The sequence below is a fragment of the Apteryx mantelli genome, chromosome Z (genome assembly GCF_036417845.1).
Source record: "Apteryx mantelli isolate bAptMan1 chromosome Z, bAptMan1.hap1, whole genome shotgun sequence".
Classification (NCBI taxonomy): Eukaryota; Metazoa; Chordata; class Aves; order Apterygiformes; family Apterygidae; genus Apteryx; species Apteryx mantelli.
The window spans coordinates 58,894,801-58,921,868 of record NC_090020.1 but is presented as its reverse complement, the minus strand read 5'-3'; the positions used below and the strand labels follow the sequence as shown (position 1 = coordinate 58,921,868).

Genomic DNA, 27,068 nt, shown 5'->3' with positions numbered 1-27,068 from the left:
GATCTGTAAATGTTCCCAAGCAGCATGAGTTAACATTAACTTATCCAAAGATCATTTTCTTTCAGGTAAAATGAAAGTCCTTGTTTAAAAATTCTAAGCAGGCTCCAGAACTTACATATATGAACCAGAAGAGTGCACTACTGAGTCAGGCAAAACAGATAAACTAAACACGAAGCTCCCACCTTTCATTAAAAACTGGAGCGCAACATCTATATTTAAACAACTTTATTAACATAGTCAAGCAGTGATTAACATTCACATCTATTATGTCACATCATACAAATGTAAATACAAAATTACTACAGTACAATATATATTCTCTGCATGATCCAAAATATTTGGTGGCCCCAAAAACTCTTTAAAATTCAGCAGCTTATCAAAAATTAAAACCATATTCTATTTAAAATGAAGTTCTGTTAGCACATAGGCAGACTTCAAGAAATATCACTCAATTTAGTACAGTTTGAGAGGTTGCAGGAGGATATGTTTGAAGGAAACATTCCAACATTGTGGCAGATACAGAAACATCAGATTTAAAGCTTTCAAGCAAAACTCATACAACCTAAGTTGTCAGCAGAAAGATCCAGTCATTTCTCATTTTAAATTTTTTTACACCGCATCCAATTTAAAATTTTAGAAGTGTTCAGTAAGTCAGACAATGTACAATGAATCTACCTATTTCTTCCCATGAAAAAAAGATAGTATTACATTGGAGAATTCAACAGCCAAAAAAACCTGGTTACACCAATCTTTTTTCCCCAATTACTGTCCCCACGTAAATCACCCAGGCCTTCTCAGTTTTGTTGCTCACCCAAAGCAAAGTAGCAGAATAGAACCAGCCTACAGGAAAATGATACTATACTATAAGCGCTGAATTGAGATGTGAATTTGGCTTATTGAAGAAGTATACTGTAACATCACACAGGGATTCATCTTTCATAGAGTCATATTAATTTCCCTCACATAAATACATTCAAGTGAGTAAGTATCCTTATTATTTTAGCAGAATATACTCTGTAAGGCAAGCAAAGAGAGTACCCACCTCAGAGTTTCCCATTTAAAATAACCTAAAACTGGCTTGCTCCAACATTTAAGTGCAAAGAGCAAGCATCAGTGGCAGAAAAAAAGGTTTCTATTGGAGAAGAATACCTAGGAGACTGATGGATGCAAGTCACCCTGGAGAATGCATAGGTGAGTGAAATAGCTACTGATCAAGCTTTATTTACTCAAAATGAGGTTACTGGAAATACGCAATATGTAACAAATACGTATGCAAACTCTATCAGTGTCTATCTGAGATAACTGCAAGATGTTTTGTAATTTACAGCAGTCATTTCACTGTAGAGCCTAACCTTTATCTAAGATAAAAAGTTACTCTTTAGACCCTGCATAGAAGTTTTATGCATCTATCACCCTCATGAAAGAAACAGTATTGAAGCAATTAGTGTTAAGTTGCAACTTCTTTCCTTGATAAAATCTGAAACAAAAGATTTTCAAAACAACATTGCATTTAAAGCATTTTTTTTTTAAAGTATTTCAGTTGTTTTTGACTATGGATGCATTCTCCTCAAGGGAAGAATGATTTTGCACCTGTATCTATTAATACATTCAATATGAATAAAATAGGTGAAGCAAAAGTCATTATTGTCCCACAGTAGAAGGTAATTTAGAGTAAGTTTAAGACAGAGGAGCTGCCTAATATGAAATACATAAACTGATATAATTAAGACACATTTTCATAAGCATGTATTCTGAACAAAAAGGGTACAAGAGTATTCACCTGAGATAAAGCTAGTATTTGAATATTTTTTTTTTATCTAAGTAGCAATGAGTTTCGTTTGAGGAAAGCCACTTGAAGTTCTAAAATATACATTTTACTATTATACAATATATGCAGTTTAAGTAGTTAAGATTGATGCTAACATAAAAGTCCTAACCAAAAAGAAAAAAAAAGAAAAATCACAGTGAGTATCAATATTGTTAGTTACAAAATTTATGCTACTTCATAACTTCTAAAAATCATAATGGTTATAAATTTTAAACCCATTCTTCTAAAAGTGATCTCGAGTACAACCTTTAAGTAGCAATAAACTAAAGCATAAGAATTAGCTTATTACAATTTTAATATATACACATTCACTGATTTAGAAAATAATCAAGCTTTGGAAAAAACTTACAAAATTTATTATTTTTACTTGCACTGGTTAAAATAATGAACTATTCTAACTTTTTTTTCCCTAAATGAAAAGAGCTGTTTCCTGAATGTGTAATGAAAGAAACTGTAGAACTGAACGTCACTTAAGACTAATTTAACTGCAATTTAGAACTGCCGAAAAGATGCATTTATTAGGATTTTAAATACACTTTCTGTTACCAACTTAGGTTGATCAGCAGCTTTTGTTCACTCTCAGAATCCTTCAAAAAGGGAAACTCAAAACAGGAAAAAAGGCATATATAAAAAACAGTAAACACTGACCTCCTGAGGTTCCTACAACAAAAATATTCAAGTAGAAAATCTACACCATTACTTAGCAGCGGCTATTTCTGTAGTTTAGCACACTAACAGCACTTTATTCAGTGTGTAAGGAGCAAATGAAGTAAGCCGTGCTTTTAGCATGCCAAGAGGCAGAAACACTGGAATGTAACAAAGACAAACTCACAATTCTACCAGTATAAACATTCAGTCAACATTCAAGAACTGTCAAGACTACACCACAAGAACTAGGATGCTTTTTATATATCCCATGATGCAACAATTTGAATCATAACTGTTAATGCTGATTCAGAACTTTTCTTACCTCATGTTATATCCTAAATGGCTTCTGCAAATCTCTGCACTATTTTATGCATTAAGAATATGGTTTATTAGCTTTAAAATATACCATGAAAGAACTTATTGATATAAAAGACTATTCTGTCAGTACTGTTTATTTCTGCCTTAATCACTTTCCTTGCTGTTATACCAGATCAGTTCACAAACACCTATTAAAAATATGTATGTACAAAAGTGGCATCGTAAGCTAATCTAAGATGAGGTGGAGTGGTTTTTATTCTTTTTGGTTAAAGGGACTTTCTGAAACTTTAAAGAGTTTAACTAAACTCAGATTCTATCTGTAATGCTACAGTATTATTTAGGTAGGTTTTCTATTTTATGAAACTTTAATGTCACTTCCTTCTGAAACTCTTCCCTAATGCTTAAACAAACTCAAAATTAAAATAAGTTCAGGTCTGAGATAATATCCTACCTCGCTAAATTTTAAAGTTTTTTTTTTCTTTCAGAATTTGGGTTTAAAGTGGTTTTAGTGACTAAAACTATTATTTACTTCAGAATCATTAGTTAAGAAGGAATTTTATATTTGATACTGAAGCAATATAATTTGAGAGTAAGTTATCACATGCAATTTTGACCAAATTGAATTAATATTATGTACTAGCATTACTGAATGTACTTCATATAGTACACATCCAAACTATTTTCAGGCATAGTCATTCAAATTTGCAAAGCCAAAAAAAAGGTGGTGGTGGTGGGAGAAACATGTAAAACATGTGCATGCTATCATGCATAAAAAAAACCCCAAACTCCTAACACAGCATTTATAAATTCACACTCACACAGCTCAAACTTCAGTGCAATGGCTAAATCATTCAACACTCAGAGAAGAGAACCATGCAAAGAAGAGTAAGTTCTTAAAACAAAACAAAAAAATAAAAACAAACAAAAAACTGTTATCCAGTATCCATTCTGCAATGCAAAGGTGAGAAACTAAAACTATAAAAAGGCGGTTATGGCTTAATTTTGTTTTGCAGATTAATTATGCAGCACTTGAAAAATGGAAAGGTGTGGCTTCACCTCTGACCAGCAGAGTTAAAAATCTCTCCATTTTCCTTTATCATCATGGGATACTCTCTAGGCAATCTAAATTAATAAAGACTTGCCACTTTTAGATGGACACAAGATCAAGTGTACCAGTTAGGATTTCACATTCACAGTACATAAGAAAATACACATGGAAGGAAAAGTAAAGGGTTAACTTAACAAGGATTTATTCACAGGAATACATGTAAGTAGAGAAAAAAAACACAACAGAAAGCTAAACAAATGAAATGAAGAGGATCCAAACCAACTTTCACTCCGTAGCTTTAAACTTGCACCCTTGTGCATTTAACTACATCACAAAGGGCCACCAACATGCGCCGATACAGTGTAGATACCCTGCATTACATCCATTAACTTAAACATCTCTTTAAGATCATGCTTTGAACAAAAAGAAAGCATAGAAGGTAATATGTTGAGTGGGAATAAACACAAATATAGCAATCATGTCATCAACTTCTACAATTGTCTTACGTGCCAACTAACATTTATGCAGCCTTTAACGGGTCTTACCATGTAACTCATTTTTAGAGGTTCTGATAAAATCACTAGTATATAACCATGCAGAAAGCACATCACACTGACAGCACAGAGGCAAATATTTTGCACAGGTATATCAGCTTTCCACATTGTGCAGGTTACACACAATACAATATCAATCTTATTCTTAACAGATCCTAAAAAGGTATTTCAAGGCCTAATTGTAAACTACAGTACTTTATATCTATATCCTTAATAAAAATAAAATCCACAGAATCTTAGAAAAGGAAATTTAAATGCAGGGCTATATTGAATTGGTAAACTGCAACACAAAACTGGCGCAACATAGGTAAATGTATACCAATTTCACTCTATGTGATGCAAGCATGCTACTTTCCCACTAATTTAAATTACTTCTGAACACTATGAGCCAGAATGCATGCCTGAACCTTAAACTGCACGTTAAGAATAATGCCTTACTCTAGAAATTAAATCTAATGAAGTACAATAATCAAATCATACCCACTACTTTAAATTTTTTAAATGTAAAAATTAAGATGTCAATCTTTCCTTTGAAGTGTCCCTCCCCTTACCCCCAAAATGAAAGGAGTGACTCATTTGGCAGCTTGCAGGTTTCTTCATTTTGTTAAAGGTAGCCTTTATTAATTTATGATGGGGTTTCTGTATCGTACACTGCAAGTGCCTGCTCCTAATACAGACACAAGCTGCATTTTAACTGTACTAACTTCATTTGTGTAGTTCTTCATTAACATGCAAATACCTAGGAATCCCATCAAGCAGGATGAAATAATGTAGAAAACCCTTACTTAAAAAAAAAAAAAGAAAAAAAGAAAGCCTTTTACTGTTTGTGACCCCCATTCTTAGGTTTCCTTTATTGTGCGCAAAATAGTTTTCCTCTTTACGTATCCCTATGGTTCAATTATATGGTTCTTATTTTGGTACAATTCCCCACAGTATTCCAGAATGTGCTGTTTTGTGAATAGATTTTTTTTTTTTTTTTTTTTTTTGCTTCTTCACATCCAGTGCAGAGTTGTAATAGGAGACAGATTTCCACCCACAAAGGCTCCAGATGTTAAAACATTTCCCAACATCGACTTAATACAGTGACGGCAACACCTCCCTCCCGCCCCTCCCAGTAGGGTTGGGATTGTACTGTATTCCCTACTGGTTTACCCTTCCCCCCAGTAAAGGGTAACATTTTCCCTGGGTGCAGAGGCTCCCTCATAGTCTCCCAGACTGAAGGACCTGTAAAATGAAGAGATAAAGGTATAGTTAAACCTTACTTTGAAACTTAACTGACAGAGCTGTGCATAAAAAACACCACCACCACAAAAGCGTTCTTTGCTTAAGTAATAGGGGCCAATCTTCAAGTTAAAAATAAATTTGTGCCCAGATTTGTCCTTTTAAATTTGTTTAAAAAAGATCACATTTATACAAAGTAAAATTATTATTCATGAAACAATGATGCATGCTTCAAAGCTACACTAACAGTTCCACTGTTGTGGCTAGGCTTAGATTTAAGACAAAAGCAGTTCTATGTATTTTAACAAGTTCTGTATATTCTAACCCTTTTTGTCCAAAATTGAGAGATGGTTAAGATATCAAGAACAGATTATTATATGTATGCTTTTCTGACCTAACAATTTTACTTTCAGACCGATTAAACAAGATAGTGATAGTAACCCCTCAATACAAACTGGACAGTGATGAGGTTCCTCCTCATTAGGAGGAAAAAGAAACACCCCAAAAAACCCCTTATATCAGAACTAAATACCCTCATTCATAAATACGTAAATGTTTGAAGTAAGTTTATTTTTATATCCGATGTTCAGATCAAACATATAATTCAAACAGGGTATTTTATATCACTGACTGTAAATAATCTTAGGCTGACTTGTAAATAGTTGTCCATTCAACAATAAAACAGAATTGCACGATTCAATTCCATGATTTCAGTATAAAAATTCTAGAGCAAATATCAAATTAATAAAGACGAATGAATAAACTTAATCCACCCTTATTTTTAGTATTATTACTACTAAAGATTATTAGTGTAATAATCTTTCACAGCATTACACTACTTCATATGCGGAAACTTCTTTATACAGTGTGTAGGGACAGCATAAAAAGCAAGAAGGTATAATGTATTATTTCAGAATGCATATCTACCATTCTTTGCTGAGGCTGAAGCTGTCATTCTCCATGACACAACTGTAAAAGTTCCAAATTGGTGTATAAAGTGGGACATTGCAATAATAAACTCATCAACCTCCCCAAAACATCAGGCTCTAGAGTCAGTAAAATTAAGGGTTAGCAAAGTATCCTTTATTCAGTGCAAAGATCACCTAGTACGTGCCGAGGACTTCTCATAGCCAGTGTCTTAACAAACTTGCTTTCCCTACCCCAGAGAAGCATTCTGGCATAGACCACATCTATCATCTACCATTCATAAGACACAGCGTGAGCATGTCTTTCAAAGTCCCGTGTCTTCAATATGATGGTTTGAGGATCACATTCATCATTTTGCTTATTAAGCCCAAACAGGCACTTTGTTACAGCTATACTTCTAACTGTATCTTGATATATTACTGTGCATATAGTTCTCTCTCCCACGCTCCCAAAAAAACACCCACAGCCTGACAACTGCTATTGCTACAGCTACCACCAATCAGGTACGCTATCATCCTTTTTTCTTCTTATAGGAAGAAAAGATATCTGATCCAGTGTATCTGAAAAAAATTTAACCTAGTCAATAATTAATCATGTTTCATATAATGCAAATAGAGAGGAAGCCTGTTTTACAACTCTGTTTAGTAAAGGTGTTTTGAGTGCTTACCTCTAATTATGGGACTGCAGCTACAGTGCATGAGGTTAAACTCCATAGTAAGCTGCAAGGCGCTCTTTTAAGGGAAGAGGAAACTGGTCAGAGAAACGCCTCCAGTTTTCATCCCCAACTTGATTTTTAAATCCATGAAGAATCTACAAATGAGGGGGGAGGAAAGTTAAGACAATCACTAATTGCTGGATTGTACATCTGTCCATTTAAGTTCTCAAATTTAATATTTAAACAGTACTAAGAAACAAAATAAATTTAGTAAAGTCTTACTTAAAAGAAAAATTCACTTGTGTTAAGCATGACAGCATCTAGAATATAGCTACCCAAAAAAATTAACAGAAGAACAAATATTTTTATTGCATCCAGTCACTTACAGTCTAGAGTTAGGCTATTTAAGAATGCTAAACATTTTGTCAACTGACACAGTTTATATGTTAAGATTATTATATCCACATGTCTTTCTAAAGGTCAGGAAGGAAAGTAAGGCAGAACCATAGCCAGTATTTGCTGGAATTTGGCAGGCATTCATACTGTCACAAATACAAAAGCATCCTATGGGTAGCTGTGTTTTTTTCCATGGAGCATGTACTCAAACTGTCACCAAAAAGGAAGTCAAAAGTCTTCTATACACTGAAAGAATGGGGATCCACAGCAGTCAAAAGCCAGTGTAACAAAAAAACAAAACAAAACAAAAAAACCCACACCCCACATCCTACAAGTTTCAGTCTGAACCCTCCAATGTAACAAATTACCTAAACCACCAAAGTTAAAGGATACTATCAAAAAGGTATTATTTTTTGCTCTGAAAAAGCTGTTTAGAAGGTAAATATAAGAAAGAACAAGAGCAGATTAAACGGCTCCTCTTCATAGAAAATAATGCACAGAGGCCTAAGTTGTGTTTTTTCTTTTTTAAGCTCAAGGATACTGAATTGAGGAACAGCCTGTCACGAAAACATCCTCAAAGAGGATGAGGTAATGTCAAAGTTAAAGCTTATGGTATCCAGTTCACCCTCAACACAATGTTCTTGAGCACAACTGCTTTTCAAGAGGAAATAATGCCACGACAGGGTCACCTGCTTGCCACAGGCGGACCCACCTCTCTCCCCCAGCCGGAAGAGTCGCATTAGCCAGCTACTTAGCAATTAACAAAAGCCAAGAACACTCAGGTACCACAAAAAGCAACAGACTATTTTAATAATCTTTTGGTACAGTTTTAACAGATGAGCTTCAGCTACGGTCTTAAGATCCTTTGCTTTTATAAAGGGTGATAATAAAATTATAGTGTGTATCAGATCTTAACATCGGCAGCAGAAGGCTTTTCTCTCTCTCAGCTTTAGTACTCCCAAATAAAACATTGGGCCATTCGCTAGCAAGAGAAAGATTTCAAGGACTCCAAAAAAGTTTTTTTTTCCCCATTGTTCCTAAAATGCATACTACTGTTGGAAGGGCTTGAAAAAACTTGTAACTGGAATACAGTAATCATGTATTCAGACAGCATCAACACCCACTCAGGTGATTAAGTCACACGCCATCACCTGAAGAAAGGTCCAGCTCCTTTCTTGCATAGTAAAACAAAATCAAGCAAAAAGAAATATACCGTCAAAAGCAAATACATCCTTTCATGCCAGGAGACCAAAGCCCTCTGTGTTTAGCTTGAAAGCATTAGATCCCACATGGCTATCCTGAAAAGAATGTGAATGACTACTTGCTTCAGTAAGTTAAGCTCCTTTTCTTCCACATTGAAGAATCAGTGCAGAAACATGCACTGAAACTGTTTGGAGCAATCAACATAGAGAATGCCTTGGACTTTAAGACTGTAAGTATTTGTTGTTTTCTTCTACTGATACTCAGAGTTGTGCACTTCCCATGTTGGTGTTTCTTAGAAGCATCTCAGATAACTGTCTCCTAAGACAGTGAGATTTCTGTCTTTGCTCCTCAGCATGGCATTCAAAATTTCTAGTTTCTATTCTGATCTTCACACTCAGCGTCATTTGAATCATTTGAAAATGTAATACTGACCCATGATCCCAGTGATTAGAAACATGCTCTGTTTTAGCTAAGAGGACTATCATTAAATGCTGAGATACATACCTCAAAAACATTCCACTTTACACACAAGGGGAGCCACACTACTGAACAGTAGCAGCATCTCTCTATGAAAATTGGCCTTTTTTTTTTCCCCCTCCAAGACTAACACAAAGACACAATATATCAGTTTCTGGGTGGATTGCTTTTGTTTGTTTGTTTTCACACAAGGCAAATTGATCTTTTGCCTAAACTCTATTGACGGTTTGTCTAGAAATGTATTCTTGGTCTTGGTGTCATTTTTCTTTAAGCCTTGTTATATTCAATACTCATCTGAGAAGGATTCTGCAGAGGATTAAGCAATTCCAAAAGCTTATTTTTCAGCAGAAGCAAGATAAATAGATCAGGACAGCACTAAATACTTTCCAGTCGCAACTCTACAGGCATACCTTGGAGATACTGTGGGTTTGGTTCCAGACCACCGTAATAAAGCAAATATCACAATAAAGGGAGTCACACGCATTTTTTTGATTTCCCAGTGCAGATAAAGTTATGTTTACACTATACTGCAGTCTATTAAGTGTACAAGAGCATTATGTCTAAAAAAACAATGTACATACCCTAATTAAAAAATACTTTATTGCTTATTTATTTATTATTTATCATCTGAGCCTTCAGCGAGTCGTAATCTTTTTGCTGATGGAGGGTCTTGCCTCGATGTCTGCTGACTGATCAGGTCAGGGTGGCGGCTGCTGCAGGCTGGGGTGGCTGTGGCAATTTCTTCAATGAAGTTTGCCGCATCGACTGACTCTTCCTTTCACAAAGGATTTCTCTGCAGCATGTGATGCCATTTGATAGCATTTTACCCACAACAGAACTTCTTTCAAAATTGGAGTCAATCCTCTCAAACCCTGCTGTTGCTTTATCAACTAAGTTTATGTCATATTCTAAATCCTTTGCTGTCATTTCAACAATGTTCACAGCATCTTCACCAGTGGTAGAGTCCATCTCAAGAAATCACTTTCTATATTCATCCATAAGAAGCAAATCCTCATCCATTAAAGTTTTATCATGAGATTGCAGCAATTCAGTCATATCTTCAGGTTCCACTTCTAATTCTAGTTCTCCTGCTATTTCTACCACACTTGCAGGTACCTTCTCCACTGAAGTCTTGAATCCCTCAAAGTTATCCATGAGGGTTGGAATCAACTTTTTCCAAACTCCTGTTAATGTTGATATTTTGACCTCCTCCCAAGAATCTAGATGTCATTAAGAACATTCGTGAATGGTGAATCCTTTCCAGCAGGTTTTCGATTTACTCTGCCCAGATCCATCAGAGGAATCACTATCTATGACAGCTATAGCCTTATGAAATGTATTTCTTAAATAATAAGACTTGAAAGTCGAAATTACTCCTTGATCCATGGGCTGCAGAACGGCTGTTGCGTTAGCAGGCATGAAAACAACATTAATCTTGTTGTACATCTCCATCAGAGCTCTTGGGTGACCAGGTGCATTGTCAATGAGCAGTAATACTTTGAAAGGAATTTTTCTGAGCAGTAGGTCTCAACAGTGGGCTTAAAATACTCAGTAAACCATGTTGTAAACAGATGTGCTGTCATCCAGGCTTGGTTGTTCCATTTATAGAGCACAGGCAGAGTAGATTGAGCATAATTCTTAAGGGCCCCAGGATTTTCGGAATGGTAAATGAGCATTGACTTCAACTTAAAGTCACCAAGAGAGTCAGCCTGTCCTTTGAAGTCAGGCATTGAATTCTCCTCTCTAGCTACAAAAGTCCTAGATGGCATCTTCTTCCAATATAAGGCTATTTCGTCTACATTGAAAATCTGTTGTTTAGTGTAGCTACCTTCATCAATTCTGTTAGCTAGATCTTCTGGATAACTTGCTGTAGCTTCTACATCAGCACTTGCTGCTTCACCTTGCACTTTGATGGTATGGAGATGGCTTCTTGCCTTAAACCTCATGAACCAACCTCTGCTAGCTTCCAACTTTTCTTCTGCAGCTTCCTCACCTCTCTCAGCCTTCACAGAATTGAAGAGAGTTCGGGCCTTGCTCTGGATTAGGCTTTGACTTAAGGGAATGTTGTGGCTGGCTGGATCTTCTATCCAGACCACTAAAACTTTCTCCATATCAGCCAGAAGGCTGTTTCGCTTTCTTATCATTCGTGTATTCACTGGAGTAGCACTTTGAATTTCCTTCAAGACTTTTTCCTTTGCATTCACAACTTGGCTAACTGTTTGGCGCAAGAGGCCTCGCCTTCAGCCTGTCTCGGCTCTCGACATGCCTTCCTCACTAGGCTTCATCATTTCTTGCTTGCAATTTCAAGTGAGAGACGTGCAACTCTTCCTTTCACTTGAACACTTAGAGACCATTGTAGGGTTATTAACTGCCCTAATTTCAATATTGTTGTGTCTCAGGGAATAGGGAGGCCCAAGGAGAGGGAGAGAGACGGGGGAATGGCCGGTCGGTGGAGCAGTCAGAACACAACATTTATCGATTAATTTTGCTATCTTGTATGGGCACGGCTCGTGGCACCCCAAAACAATTACAATATTAACATCAAAGACCACTGAACACAGATCACCATAACAGATATAATAATAATGAAAAAGTCTGAAATATTGCGAGAATTACCAAAATGTGACACAGAGACACGAAGTGAGAACATGCTGTTGGAAAAATGGTGTCGATAGGCTTGCTTGACACAGGGTTGCCACAAACCTTCAATTTGTAAAAAAAACGCAGTATCTGCAAAGCGCAATAAAGCGAAGAGCAATAAAATGAGGTATGCCTGTAATTATTTTCCCAAAATAGTTATTTTTGTGGCAACAAACAAACCAACAAAACCCACCTATAACCAGAGAGACCTCATTTTCTATTAAATAAATAATTAATTAATTTTAAAAAAATCATTTAAAAGTGTCTTATATGTAGTATAAAAAAACCCAGTTCTTTCAAATGCAGTCAAAAAATAGTAGGCTGGACATTACGAGAAGTTCCTTGAGAGGGCAATTACCCTTTCGAATAAGATCCCACGCTTTCCAGTATTGGTAAAAAGAAGTTTGGAATAACCTCAGTGCATATAACAAAATATAAAGGTAAAAACAACTTTAGATTTTTATGTTGTTTTATCTGAAAGTTCAAGACTTTGCAAAGAAGCCTCTACAAACACAAATACATTAAGTGGTAAGAGTGGAAAGCAAGAAAGAAACAGAAGATCCAGCAGAGCCACAGTTATGATACACTGTTATACTAGAAACATTACCTTACAGAACATGTCTCGAAGATCATCTTTTGGGCTAATCCACGATGCAACAGCATCACAAAAAAAAATAAAGTCCTATAAGATTAAACAATCATACAGGTTAGAAAACTCAATTTATAGTTCTGAATGCAATGCTTGATGTTCTTTCTATGAACTACACAGGGTCTTTGATCTCAATTCACAACTGCTTTTATTTACTTTCCAGTCAGTTCAGGTAATGATGGCAAATTACTGTATGCATAGGTGTAAGAAATAGTGTTTTAAGTTTTTGATTAAATAAAACAAGAAGTTACAAAAAACCTCTCCTCTTCCAGAACACACTTGTCTAATTCTTAGTACAACAACCAAGTTCAAGAACTAAACATCTTATAACAAGCAGCAAACTCAAAACTACATTAGCAACTCTTTCTCACATATTTCCAGTTGGAAAAAACTGTATTTCTTCAAGGAGAGCCAGAAGTTTCTGGGACACACAATCTTTAACATTCAAATTCACAAACAAAGGCACCCCCAAATCCTTCACTAAGTTCATTGGCTGTCATGCATTACCTCCTAGTACACTGTTAAAACAAGTCTTTAATCATTAAGTTGATAATATATATTTTTGGATAGGAACTGAGGATAACTACAAGGAAGGAGAGATGGGATAATGAAAAAGCCCTTAAGTTCCTCCTCCTCCTCCCCCTTAAGTTGTGTGAAAGAACAAGTGGACAGCAGAAGAAGGCAATGTTAAGTACAGAATTAGGCATTAGTAAAATGAACTGAAAAATATCAAAACAAGGTAAAGGCTCAACTCATGCATTTCAGGGAGAAAGATTCCAAGCAGGGGAAGGAGGGAAGACCTGTGTGTTTAAGACAATCAGCAACTTGCATCATAGTCTCTTTATGAAATCCTCAAGATTTCTAAGAGGAATCCACCTTCTTTTTTCTCTTACAACATACTACATTGGTATAGCTTTACTTTGGAGTTGTGGAGACTAAAGAGCAAGCCATAGTCTATTCCAGACATGTAGCATTTATTTTCAAGAGATGCATCTTCCTTGTCCCATTGATTCTTTAAGCAGTATGTCCAAGGTCCCTATCCAGACTTTAAGAATTAAATGGTTATTTTTTTGTTCTGTTTCTTTTTTAAAAAAGTCAAGATTGTATCTGAAAAGTAGAATTTCATACATAAAATTTTGCCTTATGTTTTCCTTACAGATCCTCAACACAAAAAATAAAGAAACTAACAGAAATCCCAAAAAAGTTATTTTAATCAAAGCTCATTATTTACACTTTTCTTTCAGTTAAAAGACACATAATTTGAATGGAAGACTACTTCTCTTCTACTCTTTTCGCTTCCATAGATGATAATTACTGAAATAGAAATCCTGAGGTATTGCTATATGTATCACTAGCAATATAAACACTCTGGTCTCCTTAACCTCAAAAATAAAGCTACATCATGTATTGAAGGGCATCAACATCAAGGTGAATTTTTTAAATACTCTGTTTACAGCTTTCACTAAATTTCACATGAATAAAGAGAGAAAAAGAAAGATCTATTCAAGTATCTTACTTGGACTACTCCACTGGGGTTGACTGATATCATGGTACATATCCCCCGGAAGGCTGAATCCTTTTCCTCATTGTCCCTTATGTTTCGCAGAGAAGTGCACCTAATAAGTTGGAGAGCAAAGCTGTTAATTGAATGACAAAGTAATAGAATCAGCTAAGTCAGAACTAGATAACAGTATTTGATGGAATAAGTCACACTGATAAGATGATATGAAACACTATTCTGAACGCTTAGAAGATAGAAAAATACTTGTCGCGTACTGTATTTACTAATAATATTTACATTAGGCATGATCTGCAGAATCTTGCTCTCCTGTTGTACTAAATACAGTTACAAAGTGTGACCTGCATTCCATTAAATACAAAAGAAACATGTATCTGAAATATTTATAGAAATTATCATTATTAGAAGCAGAACATATACTACTACCACAGTATGAATTATGTCAGATACCACTTACGGAACAGTTATTTAACTTTTACAGCAGCAAGCAAACTATTTTATACATAACAAGTCTATAAACATAAATTCCTAACAGCAATTCAAGCCTCAGACTGAATTTTAAGTAAAGTAATGCACCGTTTGACTTTTACGGTATTTGCATGCATTGTATTATCATTCTGGTGGATTTTAAAATGCTCTTTCATAGTCAAGCTTTTTAACACAGCAAGCATGTGACAATCTTATCCCATGCATAAATTAGTCGTTAGCCACAACATAAAGAATACATGACGGTGCTACTAAAAACTCACAAACCTGATAGGACAAGATTAGTCACATGGTTGGCAATGATTAAGGATTGAGATTTTGTAACCAACTGAAAATATATCTAAAAGTGAGATAGAGAGAAGAAAGAAAGAGAGTGAAGAAAAATGAATTAAAAAAAAAAAGATTGAATAATACACACCAGGGTCTTATAAACTGCTGTAGCATGGGGGCCACCTCTTGAGGACAAACGTAACCAAGACGACCAATTGTTATTGCTAAGGTAACGCAATCACGGTTATACACCACCAAACGCCAACCAAGACATGAGCAAATGAGGGGGAAGGAGAAAAAATAAAGAAAAAACAACAAATAACTCAGAAACAGAAACCAACAGAATCTGTGTATGATAATAAACATAAGATTTCACCAGTGCTGTTTATTACCACCCCCTAAATAAGAGGCAGCAACATATATGGTATACTCTCCAGGGTAAAAAGAAAAATTGAAGAAGTAAATGAGAGAACACCAAAAACACAATTTAAAATCCAAAGGCTTTTTGATACAAGTAGTCATTCTGCCCTCTTTACAGTCAGCTCTTACATTAAATGTATCTACCATACACTTCTAAGTTTTTATTCAAACGTGCTATTCTGGATACTCTTGATAAAAAGGAATTAAGCATTTTCAGTCATAATATTAAGTATTATAAATTTTTTTTTAAAAAAATTTGGATTTCAAGATTTTAATTGGTTTACTAACTATCAAAACAACTACATTTAGAAACATGTTTACACTGAATATACTGTGGCCTACCTAAAAATACTAAGTAAATGATGCCCTTCTCAGTAAGCACTAAATACTTATTTGCTTCACGATCTTGCAGAGTTTTTATTTTAAAGCGGTTGCTATCTCACAGCAACTAATTGCATATCATAAATTTGTTTGTTAATCCCAATATTTCTATTGTTCACAAAAGGCTTCTTCATAGAAGTCACAGAAGAATCTGACTTCTGATACAAAGGCAGCAGGACACCTGAATAGCAGAACTGCTTCTCCGGATGGTTAGATAGTTTGGGCCTTTGTTCTGAGGGACAGACAGAAGGAAATACCATCATACAAATGTGTTTTAATGGTGTTTGCTCAACTCACAAAAGATTAATCTTTAGAAAAAGGAGAGGGTGGGGAATAATGTATCAGGATTACTTGAAGCAAAATACATGAATAATACTAAAATCCAGCAGATTTATATGAAGCAGAGAAAGGAAACCTATGTTCAAGGGACATACTATGCAACACTCTAATTAAACAGGCATTTGTGAACAGTTTCATGAAACATGCAGTAAAGCAGATGATGCTTTCTCCAAAAAAAGTTTGGTGTAGGATATACTAGCAGCTTGAAGCGTGCTCATTCCGTGAAAGCCGCAGCACACTGGTATTGTACTATTTTTTCTCTGATACTACTCAATTTCAGTATTCAGCATCTAAAGTTTTCAGCAGATCTAACTTGTGAAACTGTCTTTTCTGTGAGATTGGTTTTAAGTATGCAATTCAAGCATTATGTTAATAATAAACAAGTTATTTGCAATTGAAGTACTACTTCTAAAAGAAGATACACTTGTAGGTTTCATCACTAAGTCCTCACAGCTACAGTCTGTAAAAGGAGGTGAAATTTTTGGCATGTACACATTTTCTATGCAATTTTTGCTAATGTTGTCTCATGTTTCCATAAAGAGAAGTGGCTTAATAGCTTATTACATAGTAGGCTAAAGTAGAAAACAACAATATTCTAGCACATACCAGTAGCATGCAGCACAATATCCCACAACAAACTTATAATAAGTACACCACACAACATTTATTTGCAGTTATGCATCCACATTTAAAGTAACTATTAAGAGAATAAACAAAACGTCAGTATTTGGATGCTTCCAAAAATTCTCTAATAGTGATGGAAGCAAGCATTTAAGTACTGGATGCCTGTCAGTTATAGGTACTACACATCCATCAGTGGGGGGAAAAACGAGGAAGGGTGTAAATAATAATAAAAAAATATATATATTTTTTTATATTGCTATACTACTCTATAGTTTACTTCATAATGAATAGGTATTTACTCCAAAATTATCCTTTTAAAAAGCAATACCTATAATATGCCAAACAACTAGCTAATTTTTCTTCAAGTTCACCTTCCATACTAGATTAGGGAAGTAGAGGAAAGAAGAGAAGGGGGTAGGGACACTGGAGCTTTTAAGTTCACAAAATACTGGAGGAAAATATGCACTGAAAATCTCTCTCCAATTTAACTCACGCTTATCTCATAAAAATGCAACTGTAGCATTGAACTTGCATCATTTTCAATCATGTCAGGTTATAATGACTAAACTACCGTTTTCTCACATGATAATTAGTTATCAAACAAAAAAAAAATTGGAAAGATTCTCTATTAATAAAATAATAAAACAAAAACCTGTCAAATCATTAATAGAGTTTTCCTGTAGTATGGAAGGTGCTCTTCATACCAGAACATTCCCTCTAAAAATGCAAAAGAAACAAGCCTCAGAAATTTGGATTTAATAAGGTATTTATGGACTGCTCCCAATTTGAAAGTCAAAGTTGTTGGCTGTACACAAACACGCGTGCCATCGTTAGCCTTCTTTTCAGAAATTTGTAATCAAGTGATCAGGTAATAGATATTGCACATAATTTTAGTTACATCGTGGTAATATTGCCATCACAGATCTAGATTTTATGCATGATATTATAAATTTCTTTTAAAAAAATCTAGTCTTTTTTGTAAGTTAAAGGAGTTCATTTTTTGTTTTTATATGCCAATTACATTTGCTTCAAACATTAGACATATATATACAGTACACATTATATGTAAGTACATGCATATATTAAAATCAGTGTAAAGTAAGGCCACTAAGTCTTAAAAGTGTTACTGCATACATTTGTCATGTCAAATAAACAAATAAAATTGTAAGAAAATACTTGAACTTCAGATAATGATAAATAAATATAATAAATGTTACAAGGTGAGAAAGCAACATTTTAAAGAATCTAGATATATGATAGATGCTTTGCTGCAAGACTGAGACTTGTAAGAACTTCTGCAAAACAGATTACTTTTGTTTAGAAAAGCCAGATACCAGTTCTGGTGTGTTTTGCCTACGTATTTTTTAAAGCCAAAACAAACAAACAAAAAAACCTAATTCCCTTCACCATGAATGGTTCAGTTTTTGGGTACCTGTGTTCTCTAACAACGTCTTTGGCGTGTTGGGTCTGTTAATTATTTCTACAAGCTGGTGCAACACCATTGGAATATAAGGCTGCATCTCTATACCTAAAATAGCCAAAAACAAAGATTCAGAAGAAAATGACCATTAATATACATAATCTCTATAGATCCAGTACACTGAACTTCATATCAGGACAAGAATCTCAAAATGAATTTAAATTTTAATGTGAAAGTATCACTCTGAGAAAAAAAAACCAACAACAAAAAACAAAGAAAACATGCCAAAAGCGAAAACATTCAAGAAAGTCTCTCAAAAGAAAAAAAAGTCTTACCCATCTGGATGGAGATTTCTCCGATTGCCCAGGTGGCATTGTTGCACACAGAAATGAATTCAGGGTTTAAGTTGGTTCCCAAAATGGGCATGAAATCAGCTAGAAAGAACAACATTTTAAAGTCTCATCACACAATACAACCATCTTGCCCTAATACTGTAAGCTCACAACAAAAGTTTTTTTTTTTTTTTAAACCACATAAGCGGAACGTGTTATGCATGAATTAACAAGAGCTATATTTCTGCTACATAGTGGATTAACCTGGATTTTAGAATCTAAACAGATCAATACAAGTCTTTTCAAACTATGATTTTGAAAGGTTTCTAATAAGACTTTACCTTTATGTAAACCTACAAATTTTTCTGCCTGTTTCTTGGGGATGGGAAGTGAGGGGGAGAGGGGTGGGGGGTGTAGGGGGGGGAAAAATCAAATACAAATACTTCTAGTTTTTATAAGATAGTTGAACAACCCTCAAAGCATGCGGAGAGCTACGTATTCAGCTATGCTTGAAAATAAAGCCTAGAAGTCAATCACCTCCTTGATTAAATGTAGTTTAAGAAAATATTATGAATCACAAAGATAAGATTATGACATTTGCCAAAATAAATTTTCAATTCCCAGCCTATCCAAACACTCATTTGGCAAGCTGAAGGCACCTCTAGGGTATTTGAGGGATGAGACAACAAATATTTTGGAAGTCTGTAACTGATGCTACTTCCCTACTGAAAAGGAAAATTTCTCTCTAAGTTTCCTAATTTTAATATATATGTAATTGTATAACACTAAATTATAGTAGAACAGTAGAAGTTACAAACTGAAGAATTTAATCAAAGAAAGCAACTGTTCTAATTAAAGTCTATCTGTATTGCTTTATTCCAGCAAAACAGGCAGCTCATTGCATTATAAAAATCAAGTGACAAAATGAACTTCTTCACTGTCTATAAAAGGAAAAATGCGTATTTTTAAACACACAGTTTGAAGTAGACAAGACTATAACTCCTGCTGATAAAGGGTAATGAAAACTAACACCACCATAACAAGGCCAGCCACAGAAGCTGGCTTAATAATATTTAAGCCAGCTTCTTACCAATTTGTAAAACAAGCCAATTGTTTAATATATAAAAAGAAACATACCGATGCAAGGCTTAACATGCTGGAAACACGCCTTTGTCAGATCACCTAACAATGCAAAAGAACTCTGCCGTACCTCGGGCATTTTATCCTAAAGAAAAAAAAAAGAAAAAGATAATTCTAGTAGTGGTTTTGATTCTCATAAGAAAGAAAATTCTGGGATTAAACAGGTTCATCTCACCTGCATGCATTGGTACATTAGTGTCAGGATATTGCTGCGAGCCACTAGCTGTTCAATGTTGCCTCCAAGTCCTTCAGCTAAACCACTAAGTAAATCAAGAGCCACAATCATGAAGTCTTTATCTGGAGCTTCATATTGGTCTGGCTGAGCATTGTGCAACTGCAACAACAAGCACACATTTTCAAAACGAGTATTAGATTGTCTCAGAAGCATGCATGAAAGAAAAAAAACAGTTTCACAACTGCAGCTTCATTTAGACGTTCAATAGTTATACTATAAATCCCTTTACATAGCCATAATATTACATACTTAATACATTGATTGAAGGAGATATTCTGAAATCCTAGGAATAGCAATAGAAAAATACCATGGCTTGTGCAAGGGTCTTCTGCACCAGATTTACACAACGCTGGTACACAGGTTCACAGTATGGAAGGAAGCCAGATTGCAAGGCAGTAGCAACTGACGACAGGCACTGGAATAAATAAGTAATGAAAAAGTCACAAATTTTCTTTGTGCCCCCAGTGTCTTTTACTGGAGGGATGAGGGGAGGGGTGGGCAGTGTCAGCATTGTAAGTACAGTCATATATACCTGATTAAATAAACACAACCTAGAAAATCAGTACTTACTAGCTGAGCCAAGCCAACTGTCAGCTAACTGTGACTCTCTCCTAAATACGCCAGTTAAGAAAACTTCTCAGAAGTAGTATCTTCTTAGACGCGGCTGACAAAGCGCATATGAATACAGCTACTACAATATTCAGCCAACACTTATATACAAGCTCACATAAAAGACTTAGCATTAAAGTTAGGTTATGAAACTACTTTTTCTACAAGAGTTTTCTTGCTTCAGATTTGGAAAGTATAGCAAAACAGTTTACATGGTCTAGTTCACATCTTTGGCTTGTTTGACAGAAGCTTTAATAGAGGAGTGAAAGGAGAGGGGGAAAAAGAGGTAAAAAAAGGGGAAAAGGAACACTATTTTTTTCTTTAAAAAGAATCCCAAAGAAAATACTCAAAAACAGCAGAAAAAAATCTAAACTTTCCACTAAACCTAATGATACTTCTTTAGGCACAAGATTTTCTCACTAGAATCAGATTTTCTCCTTTATGAAAAATGCCTAACACTGTCAACTTTTATAGTCACGCTTCCTAGTAGGAGTTTCTTCAGTAATGCAAGTGTAATTCCTAAAAGAAATTGATTAAGGATATTCAATTTTTAACATTTACCTCTAATAAAGGGAAGAGATCTTTATCTTCATCCTTCAGCATGTTCCATTTCTGGATTAATGGAGGCATTAGCATCTGAATATATTCCTGTTTAGGATGAAAATGCATCAGCTGCTGAAACAATTTCAATATATTGGTTTTCTAGCCTCGAAATAAACTAAGTGTGGAATGAAAAACCACTTATACTTTTCTTTTGACAAAAGACAAAACTGATGTACCATAATTCAACCATTGTAAAATGTTTAAAAATTGATGGCTCTTCTGTCTATTGATAAAAGTTTAATCTTAGTGTTTACAATTAGGTCTTAAGATTTTCAACAAAACACCAATATCAATCAAATTTGTGTTTCTAGTATTATAGTTGAGGTAGTAAGAAGCAGTGACTGACATAATTCAGCTAAAAACTTTCACATAAAGGTAACTTTGTAAGTCTTAATTTCCTCACGCTATTGGTGAGCTGTACCGTATAAAAAAAATTTGAAGATTGGTTCTGCCACCACAAGTGTTTATTTAATTGTATCCAGAAATACATCACGTCTGTTCTGTATGTGGGAATTATTTTTGTGAAGCAATACTCATGTAATAATTTCTAAACACAGTAAAGAGGGAAAGACAATATTCCATTCAGTTCAACAAGTTTTTTTGTTTTTGTTTTCTTGGTAGAGGCACACAACCTTTTGCAGAGTGAACCTTTTCCTCCAGGTTCGGTTTCAGTCTAGCAACTTTCAACTGCTCCCTGATTTGTAAATCCACACGATCACCTCAGGGTATACAGAAAAGTCTTTTTACTAGCAATGCACTCTGGCTGTGCATCTGTCACCTGCTTTTCTCAGCAATGCCCTATTGCCCTCATGCTACAATCCCATCCATGTTCATGAAAATTCTTCCTTGAGCAACTAACCATCCATGAAGGCAGTCATTTCCCATCCTTCCAGAAGGACCCATTTCCACCAGGATGCAACAGCTTGATAGAGAATGGGTATCTTCTCTGCCACTGCTCAGTCACAAGAACACTGAGCAGGGCATCCCTATAGTGCCTGTTGCTCCCAGAAGGTACCCAAAGATCCAGCAAATGCTGCCAACTAATGCTGTGCCCAAAGATAGTGTTCTAAAGGTCTGAAGAAATTCCCACTGCCAGCAGGAGCTCCCATTTATCTTCCTTTATGGTGCTGTCAACCGTCAAGTTGACCAACGCCAGAGGGAGACTGAAGAAGAGGTCTTCTGATTGCATGGGGCCTCGGATGGGAAGTGAAATGCCATGGCAACAAACCAAGTAGTTTTGTTTTAGTGTGTCTGTCATGCAAAACATTACAGAGAGACAAAACAAATTCTAACAGCCAGCATAAGATGCATGTAACATATGACATGTACATATATTCTATTAATAAGCACACATGCTACAAAAAACACATTATGTGCCTGTGTGTTATCTGTGCTTTGTCCAAAGGATTTTGCGCTTTTATATATAAAATGTATGTCTGTCCCATCCTCTGATAAAGTAGTTTCAGGCAACAATGTGCTCCAATACATTAGAAAGAGACACACAGAGAGCAGCTTAGTTGTACTGAAAGACGTTCCTCAAAAGAGATTGGTCATTAGAAATTCGCAAACACATTACACCTACTTCTCTTAAGTTCTTTTTAGTATCTATACTGATACAGGTATCTCCTTTGACCTGAAAAATGTTGAGACTGGAAAAAAATAATCAAATTCAAAGCACAAATCAAAAGCCACTACAAACACAGTGGTTTATTCAAAACAGGGATTGTTTGTGTAGTGGGCAAGTTACAAGCAGTCTATGTAAGTGTTTTACATGTAAATATTTAATGTGACCAAAAACTACATAGAAAGATCAGGATTTCCATTTTCTAACATATAAAGCACACTGAATCCATTTCTCAACATATAATGAGCACTTCTACAGAATATAAGGGATACTCACTGGTTTGTTTAGATGATGTCCTACAGAATCTGCCAGAGTTCCTATAGCATCATAAAGAATGAGCAGGTTTTTATGCTGGTATTTACTAAATGCGAAGACCAAAGTGTCAAGTATATAAGCAAGATAAGGAACAAGCTCTGTACAAGCCTCCTCTTCTAGAGTAGCAAAGGCACTGAGGGACAAAAAACAGGTCAGTCAGTACCTTGAAAACAATACAAAACAAAAAAACTCAACAACATCCCAACACAACACGTTTCCATTCAATACTAATTGTACTCAGTCCTCAGACTCATCTGAGATACATTTTCAAAATGGTATTACTGGGATAATGCAGATTTTGATGGAACACATTAAGGACTCACTTATACTGCGACAAATAAAATTCAAAAATATTTTTGTAAAGCCATGCATACACAGGAAAAATCCCTAGAAGAGTTACTGTATAGGAAGTTACAATACATTAACTGAAACATTAGGAACCATAACACAAGCTGTTACATTTAACGTGTGCTCTAGCCGCACCTAGAAGCCCCAGTACCACTGTGCCAGATACCATGTCAACATCAGATAGCCTGTACCCTTTGGACTTCACTGCACAGAAAAACAGATAAAGATACAGAAAACAGAAAGCAAAGGCAGTGCATGAACAATTACGTCCAGCCTTGGTCAAAGCACACATCACAGAACCTTATCAGATTGTCTGTTAAATGTTTATGAACGATGGCACCAAAAAAAAAAAAAAACCCAACCAAAACCAAAACAACCCCCCCCCCACCCAAATAACACATATACCACTTCAGAGAAATATTAAAATGAAAAAACCACGAGCTATTAAAGATTTATTCACCTGGCTTGTGTCAACAAGACTATTATTAGCCTATCCTAGCACTAAAAATTTATGCATCACCCTATGAGGTGAACAACCCCTTGTTAGTGTGCTACTAAATACAGAAATGCCTTTTTCTTAGCACAATACAACTGTGAATGCTTTAAATGGCTAATATCAGTGTCATCTCTTATTTTGCTTTTTCAGAAAGACATAGAATGTGAGCAGGAGAACATACATAAGTCAAAGAGCTTTTAGGGTATCCCCAATTAAAGGAGTAGTTTCTCAATAGCAAGGAAATTACAGTTAGATATCTGAGATGATACAGAAGTCAGTGATGTAAATACGTAATACTCTATACTCAATTTTCAATATAGCAGAAATTAAAGATCTATGTAGCTATTCACTGTAGGGATGCATTTTTTTTTTGCTCCTATCCAAGAATGATCATAACATGTCCTTACAATTTATAAAGCTAGCAAGTATGTCTTGACTTATAACAGCTCCACATTTTCCTCAAAGCGGAATTCCCCAGACTGTTTATTTTCTTGCTGCAGCAGTAATTTTAATGAAACTCTACTCTGAAGAAAGCACTTTAATGTATGCTATAAATCTAGTACTGGCTGAATTAAAAAAAAATAAAAATCAGTTGGATTATTATTTTAGTATTTCCCTTGTTTCTCCTTCCTCTTACTTTAGCAATTTCCACTGCCTATTGCGTATCCTTTGTAAGCGCTGCATGAGGGTATTCAACAATTGCAACATAGCTGTTTTTAACTACACGTACATTTTAACCATGTTCTGTAAGAGAGAAGTGTGGACCAAAGCTTTTTTTTTTTTTTAATAAGTAAAAGTTATACTGAACTCTGACTCCTTGGATTAAAAAGTGTGAAGCGAATATTCTTGTATCACCATGTTCCTGTTCATTCTGGAAGGAACAGGAGATTATCACTTTGAGAAGACAGGTAGGAAGGGGCTGGAGTTAAACCAGAACAAATTTGCTAGCCAAATGTTTGACAAGGTTTAGAGATAAAAAGGGAAAAACTGTTTAATACACAAATCTTGCTTAATAAATTTCATTAAACTCATTGTACCCATTCTCAGGCAAGGATACATCTACCAGTTTGTGCCTAGTACAAGAACTCTGATCTCAGCTTCCTCCTTATGCACTACTGAAACTAAAAAAGAGTATTTTAAGTACACAGTCAGGTGCAGATCTAATACTGCTTTATGAAGAAACCTTCTTGGCAAATCTGCTGTGTAGAGTCCTGCCCCACACAAATTAGCATGCAAAACTTGTATGCACCTCTTGTGCAAAAAGCTCAGCATCACAGTGAGGCCATTTAATATTTGTTTTTTGAAGTATCAGTAGACAAGTGGGAGAGTGAATCTTATCTCCCAGGATATTCCTTTCAAGAGAAGAGGAGTCTCCCTTGCAAAGAATTATAACACAAATGTTTTGGTGATCCTGAGCCAGATATAAGCAACATCAGTTACTCAATGATAGGATAGGTTTCCACTGTGACTGGTATTGACTCTGTACATACACATATAAAAGCCAGATGAATGGTGTCAGTGATGTCAATGAAACAAGTAACTTCAAATATTGAAAAAATGGGTGTCACATACAGGCAACTTTCTTTTACTGCAATATATTATTTTAGTTCAGTGATTAACATACTATGAAATCAAAATGGACAAGAGAAATGCAAATTAACTTTTTCACTTTATCAGAACTCAGAAGAATTGGTGACAACTCCACAAGAAGTTGAACTTACCCCTATTTAAAAGAAAAAAAAAAAATCAATGCTAAAAATGGAGTCATGCCTCCATCAAAAAAGGCATTAAAACAGTGTCCCATGAAAATGCAGTGCCGCAATTAGTGCTTTTTGTTCAAGCTTTGACTCACCTGCAGGCAGCTTCTTGTACTCTCTTGTTGCTATCCAGGATACGCTTTAGCAACTCAGTCATTAATGGCTTCAAGTATGTGTCTGGGGGTTGACTAACTACCCAGTGTGCATAGCGACTAAGAGTCCAGCATGTAATGGAGCGCACAAGAGCCTTTTTGTCAGAGAGGCACTGAATAAGGTGAGGGATCAGCTCAGGAAGATATGGAATCATACCCTGCATGCAGCCTGTAAGGAAAAACACCACAGCTATTGCAGAGCCACAAAAGAAGTCCTCTATTAAGTTCTCTGTTTTCTAGAAGGGACGTACTCTCATTCTCTATCATGCAGTAATACCTTTACACATAATCTACCTAATTTATGTTAGCTCCTTACCATAAGCAATACTTAAAATCCACAATCAATTTTATATACATCTCAATTATATTTCTACTTCAGTGCTTCTCCAAACTCCAAAAGTTCTGCTTTATTATCTGGAGTACAGCAAGTACATCCAACTAAATACATTTCTACAGCCTGGAAATCCTACCAAAAACATCAGTACACTCAGAGTGGCCAAAAAAAACATACGGAAAAGATTCAGCCTTGAAAGCAAACAGTCACTTCATTAAAAAGGATTCTTCAGGAAATTTAATTTTCTTCTTCTTTTCTCCTAATTTCATGCAAACATTGACCAGCAAAAAAACCTACACCTTTATGATCAGCAAGGGCAGCAATAAAAAACTAAGATTTGCCAAAAGTGCTAACTTTTACTTTGCTTGACTGGAAGTCAAAACCAACAAAAAAGCTCTCTAGCAAAAAGAAAATGTATGTTCAGTAGGCACTGTGGAAAAACCAAGATAATCCCGGCATAGCCCCCAACATACTCCTTTGGTTTCCAAAATGCAGAGATATGCTGGAAATACTGGCAACCCCTCCCCCCCCAAGCGTTTTAGTAAGTACAAAGAAATGGAAGTCACCACATTTAAACAAGAGAACCATCCACAAAGAGCAGTTCAGTACACTCAAGTCATAAGACTAGGTGTGCTGCTGGACCTCGTACTAACAAACAAAGAAGGACTGGTGGAAGATGCGAAGGTTGGGGGCTGCCTTGGCTGCAGTGACCATGAGATGGTGGAGTTCAGGATCCTGCGAGGAGGCAGCAGGGCACCAAGTAGGATCGCAACCCTGGACTTCAGGAGAGCAAACTTTGGCCTCTTCAGGGACCTACTTGGAGGAATCCCATGGGTTAGGGCTTTAGAAGGAAGGGGGGTCCAAGAGTGCTGGTTAATATTCAAACATCACTTCCTCCAGGCTCAAGATCAATGCATCCCTATGAGTAGGAAGTCAAGCCAAGGGGGCAGGAGACCTGCATGGATGAGCAAGGAGCTCCTGGCAAAACTCAACCAGAAGAAGGAAGTCTACAGAAAGTGGAAAGGGGGACAGGCCACTTGGAGGAATATAGGAACGTTGTCAGAGTATGCAGGGATGTGACGAGGAAGGCTAAGGCCCGT

The 27,068-nt window shown here is 35.7% G+C and overlaps 1 protein-coding gene across 4 annotated transcripts in view; it reads right to left on the bottom strand.

The window, feature by feature from the left end:
• Window positions 1-210: 210 nt before the first annotated feature.
• Window positions 211-27,068, bottom strand: part of TNPO1 (transportin 1) — an 88,134-nt gene continuing 61,276 nt past the window's right edge. For 2 of the 4 annotated variants that reach the window (XM_067316371.1, XM_067316372.1), the window contains 13 exons: window positions 25,578-25,803; window positions 22,843-23,014; window positions 20,901-20,987; window positions 20,038-20,145; window positions 19,671-19,829; window positions 19,493-19,580; window positions 18,359-18,457; window positions 18,036-18,131; window positions 14,988-15,063; window positions 14,081-14,180; window positions 12,523-12,597; window positions 7,212-7,354; window positions 211-5,620 (listed from right to left, as the gene is read on the bottom strand). In XM_067316371.1, the coding sequence (XP_067172472.1) occupies window positions 7,247-7,354; window positions 12,523-12,597; window positions 14,081-14,180; window positions 14,988-15,063; window positions 18,036-18,131; window positions 18,359-18,457; window positions 19,493-19,580; window positions 19,671-19,829; window positions 20,038-20,145; window positions 20,901-20,987; window positions 22,843-23,014; window positions 25,578-25,803 (1,394 nt within the window). In that variant the 3' untranslated portion in view covers window positions 211-5,620; window positions 7,212-7,246. Of the gene's footprint in view, window positions 5,621-7,211; window positions 7,355-12,522; window positions 12,598-14,080; window positions 14,181-14,987; window positions 15,064-15,587; window positions 15,873-18,035; window positions 18,132-18,358; window positions 18,458-19,492; window positions 19,581-19,670; window positions 19,830-20,037; window positions 20,146-20,900; window positions 20,988-22,842; window positions 23,015-25,577; window positions 25,804-27,068 lie in introns of those variants that run through there. The other 2 variants (XM_067316373.1, XM_067316374.1) reach the window with 2 other exon arrangements.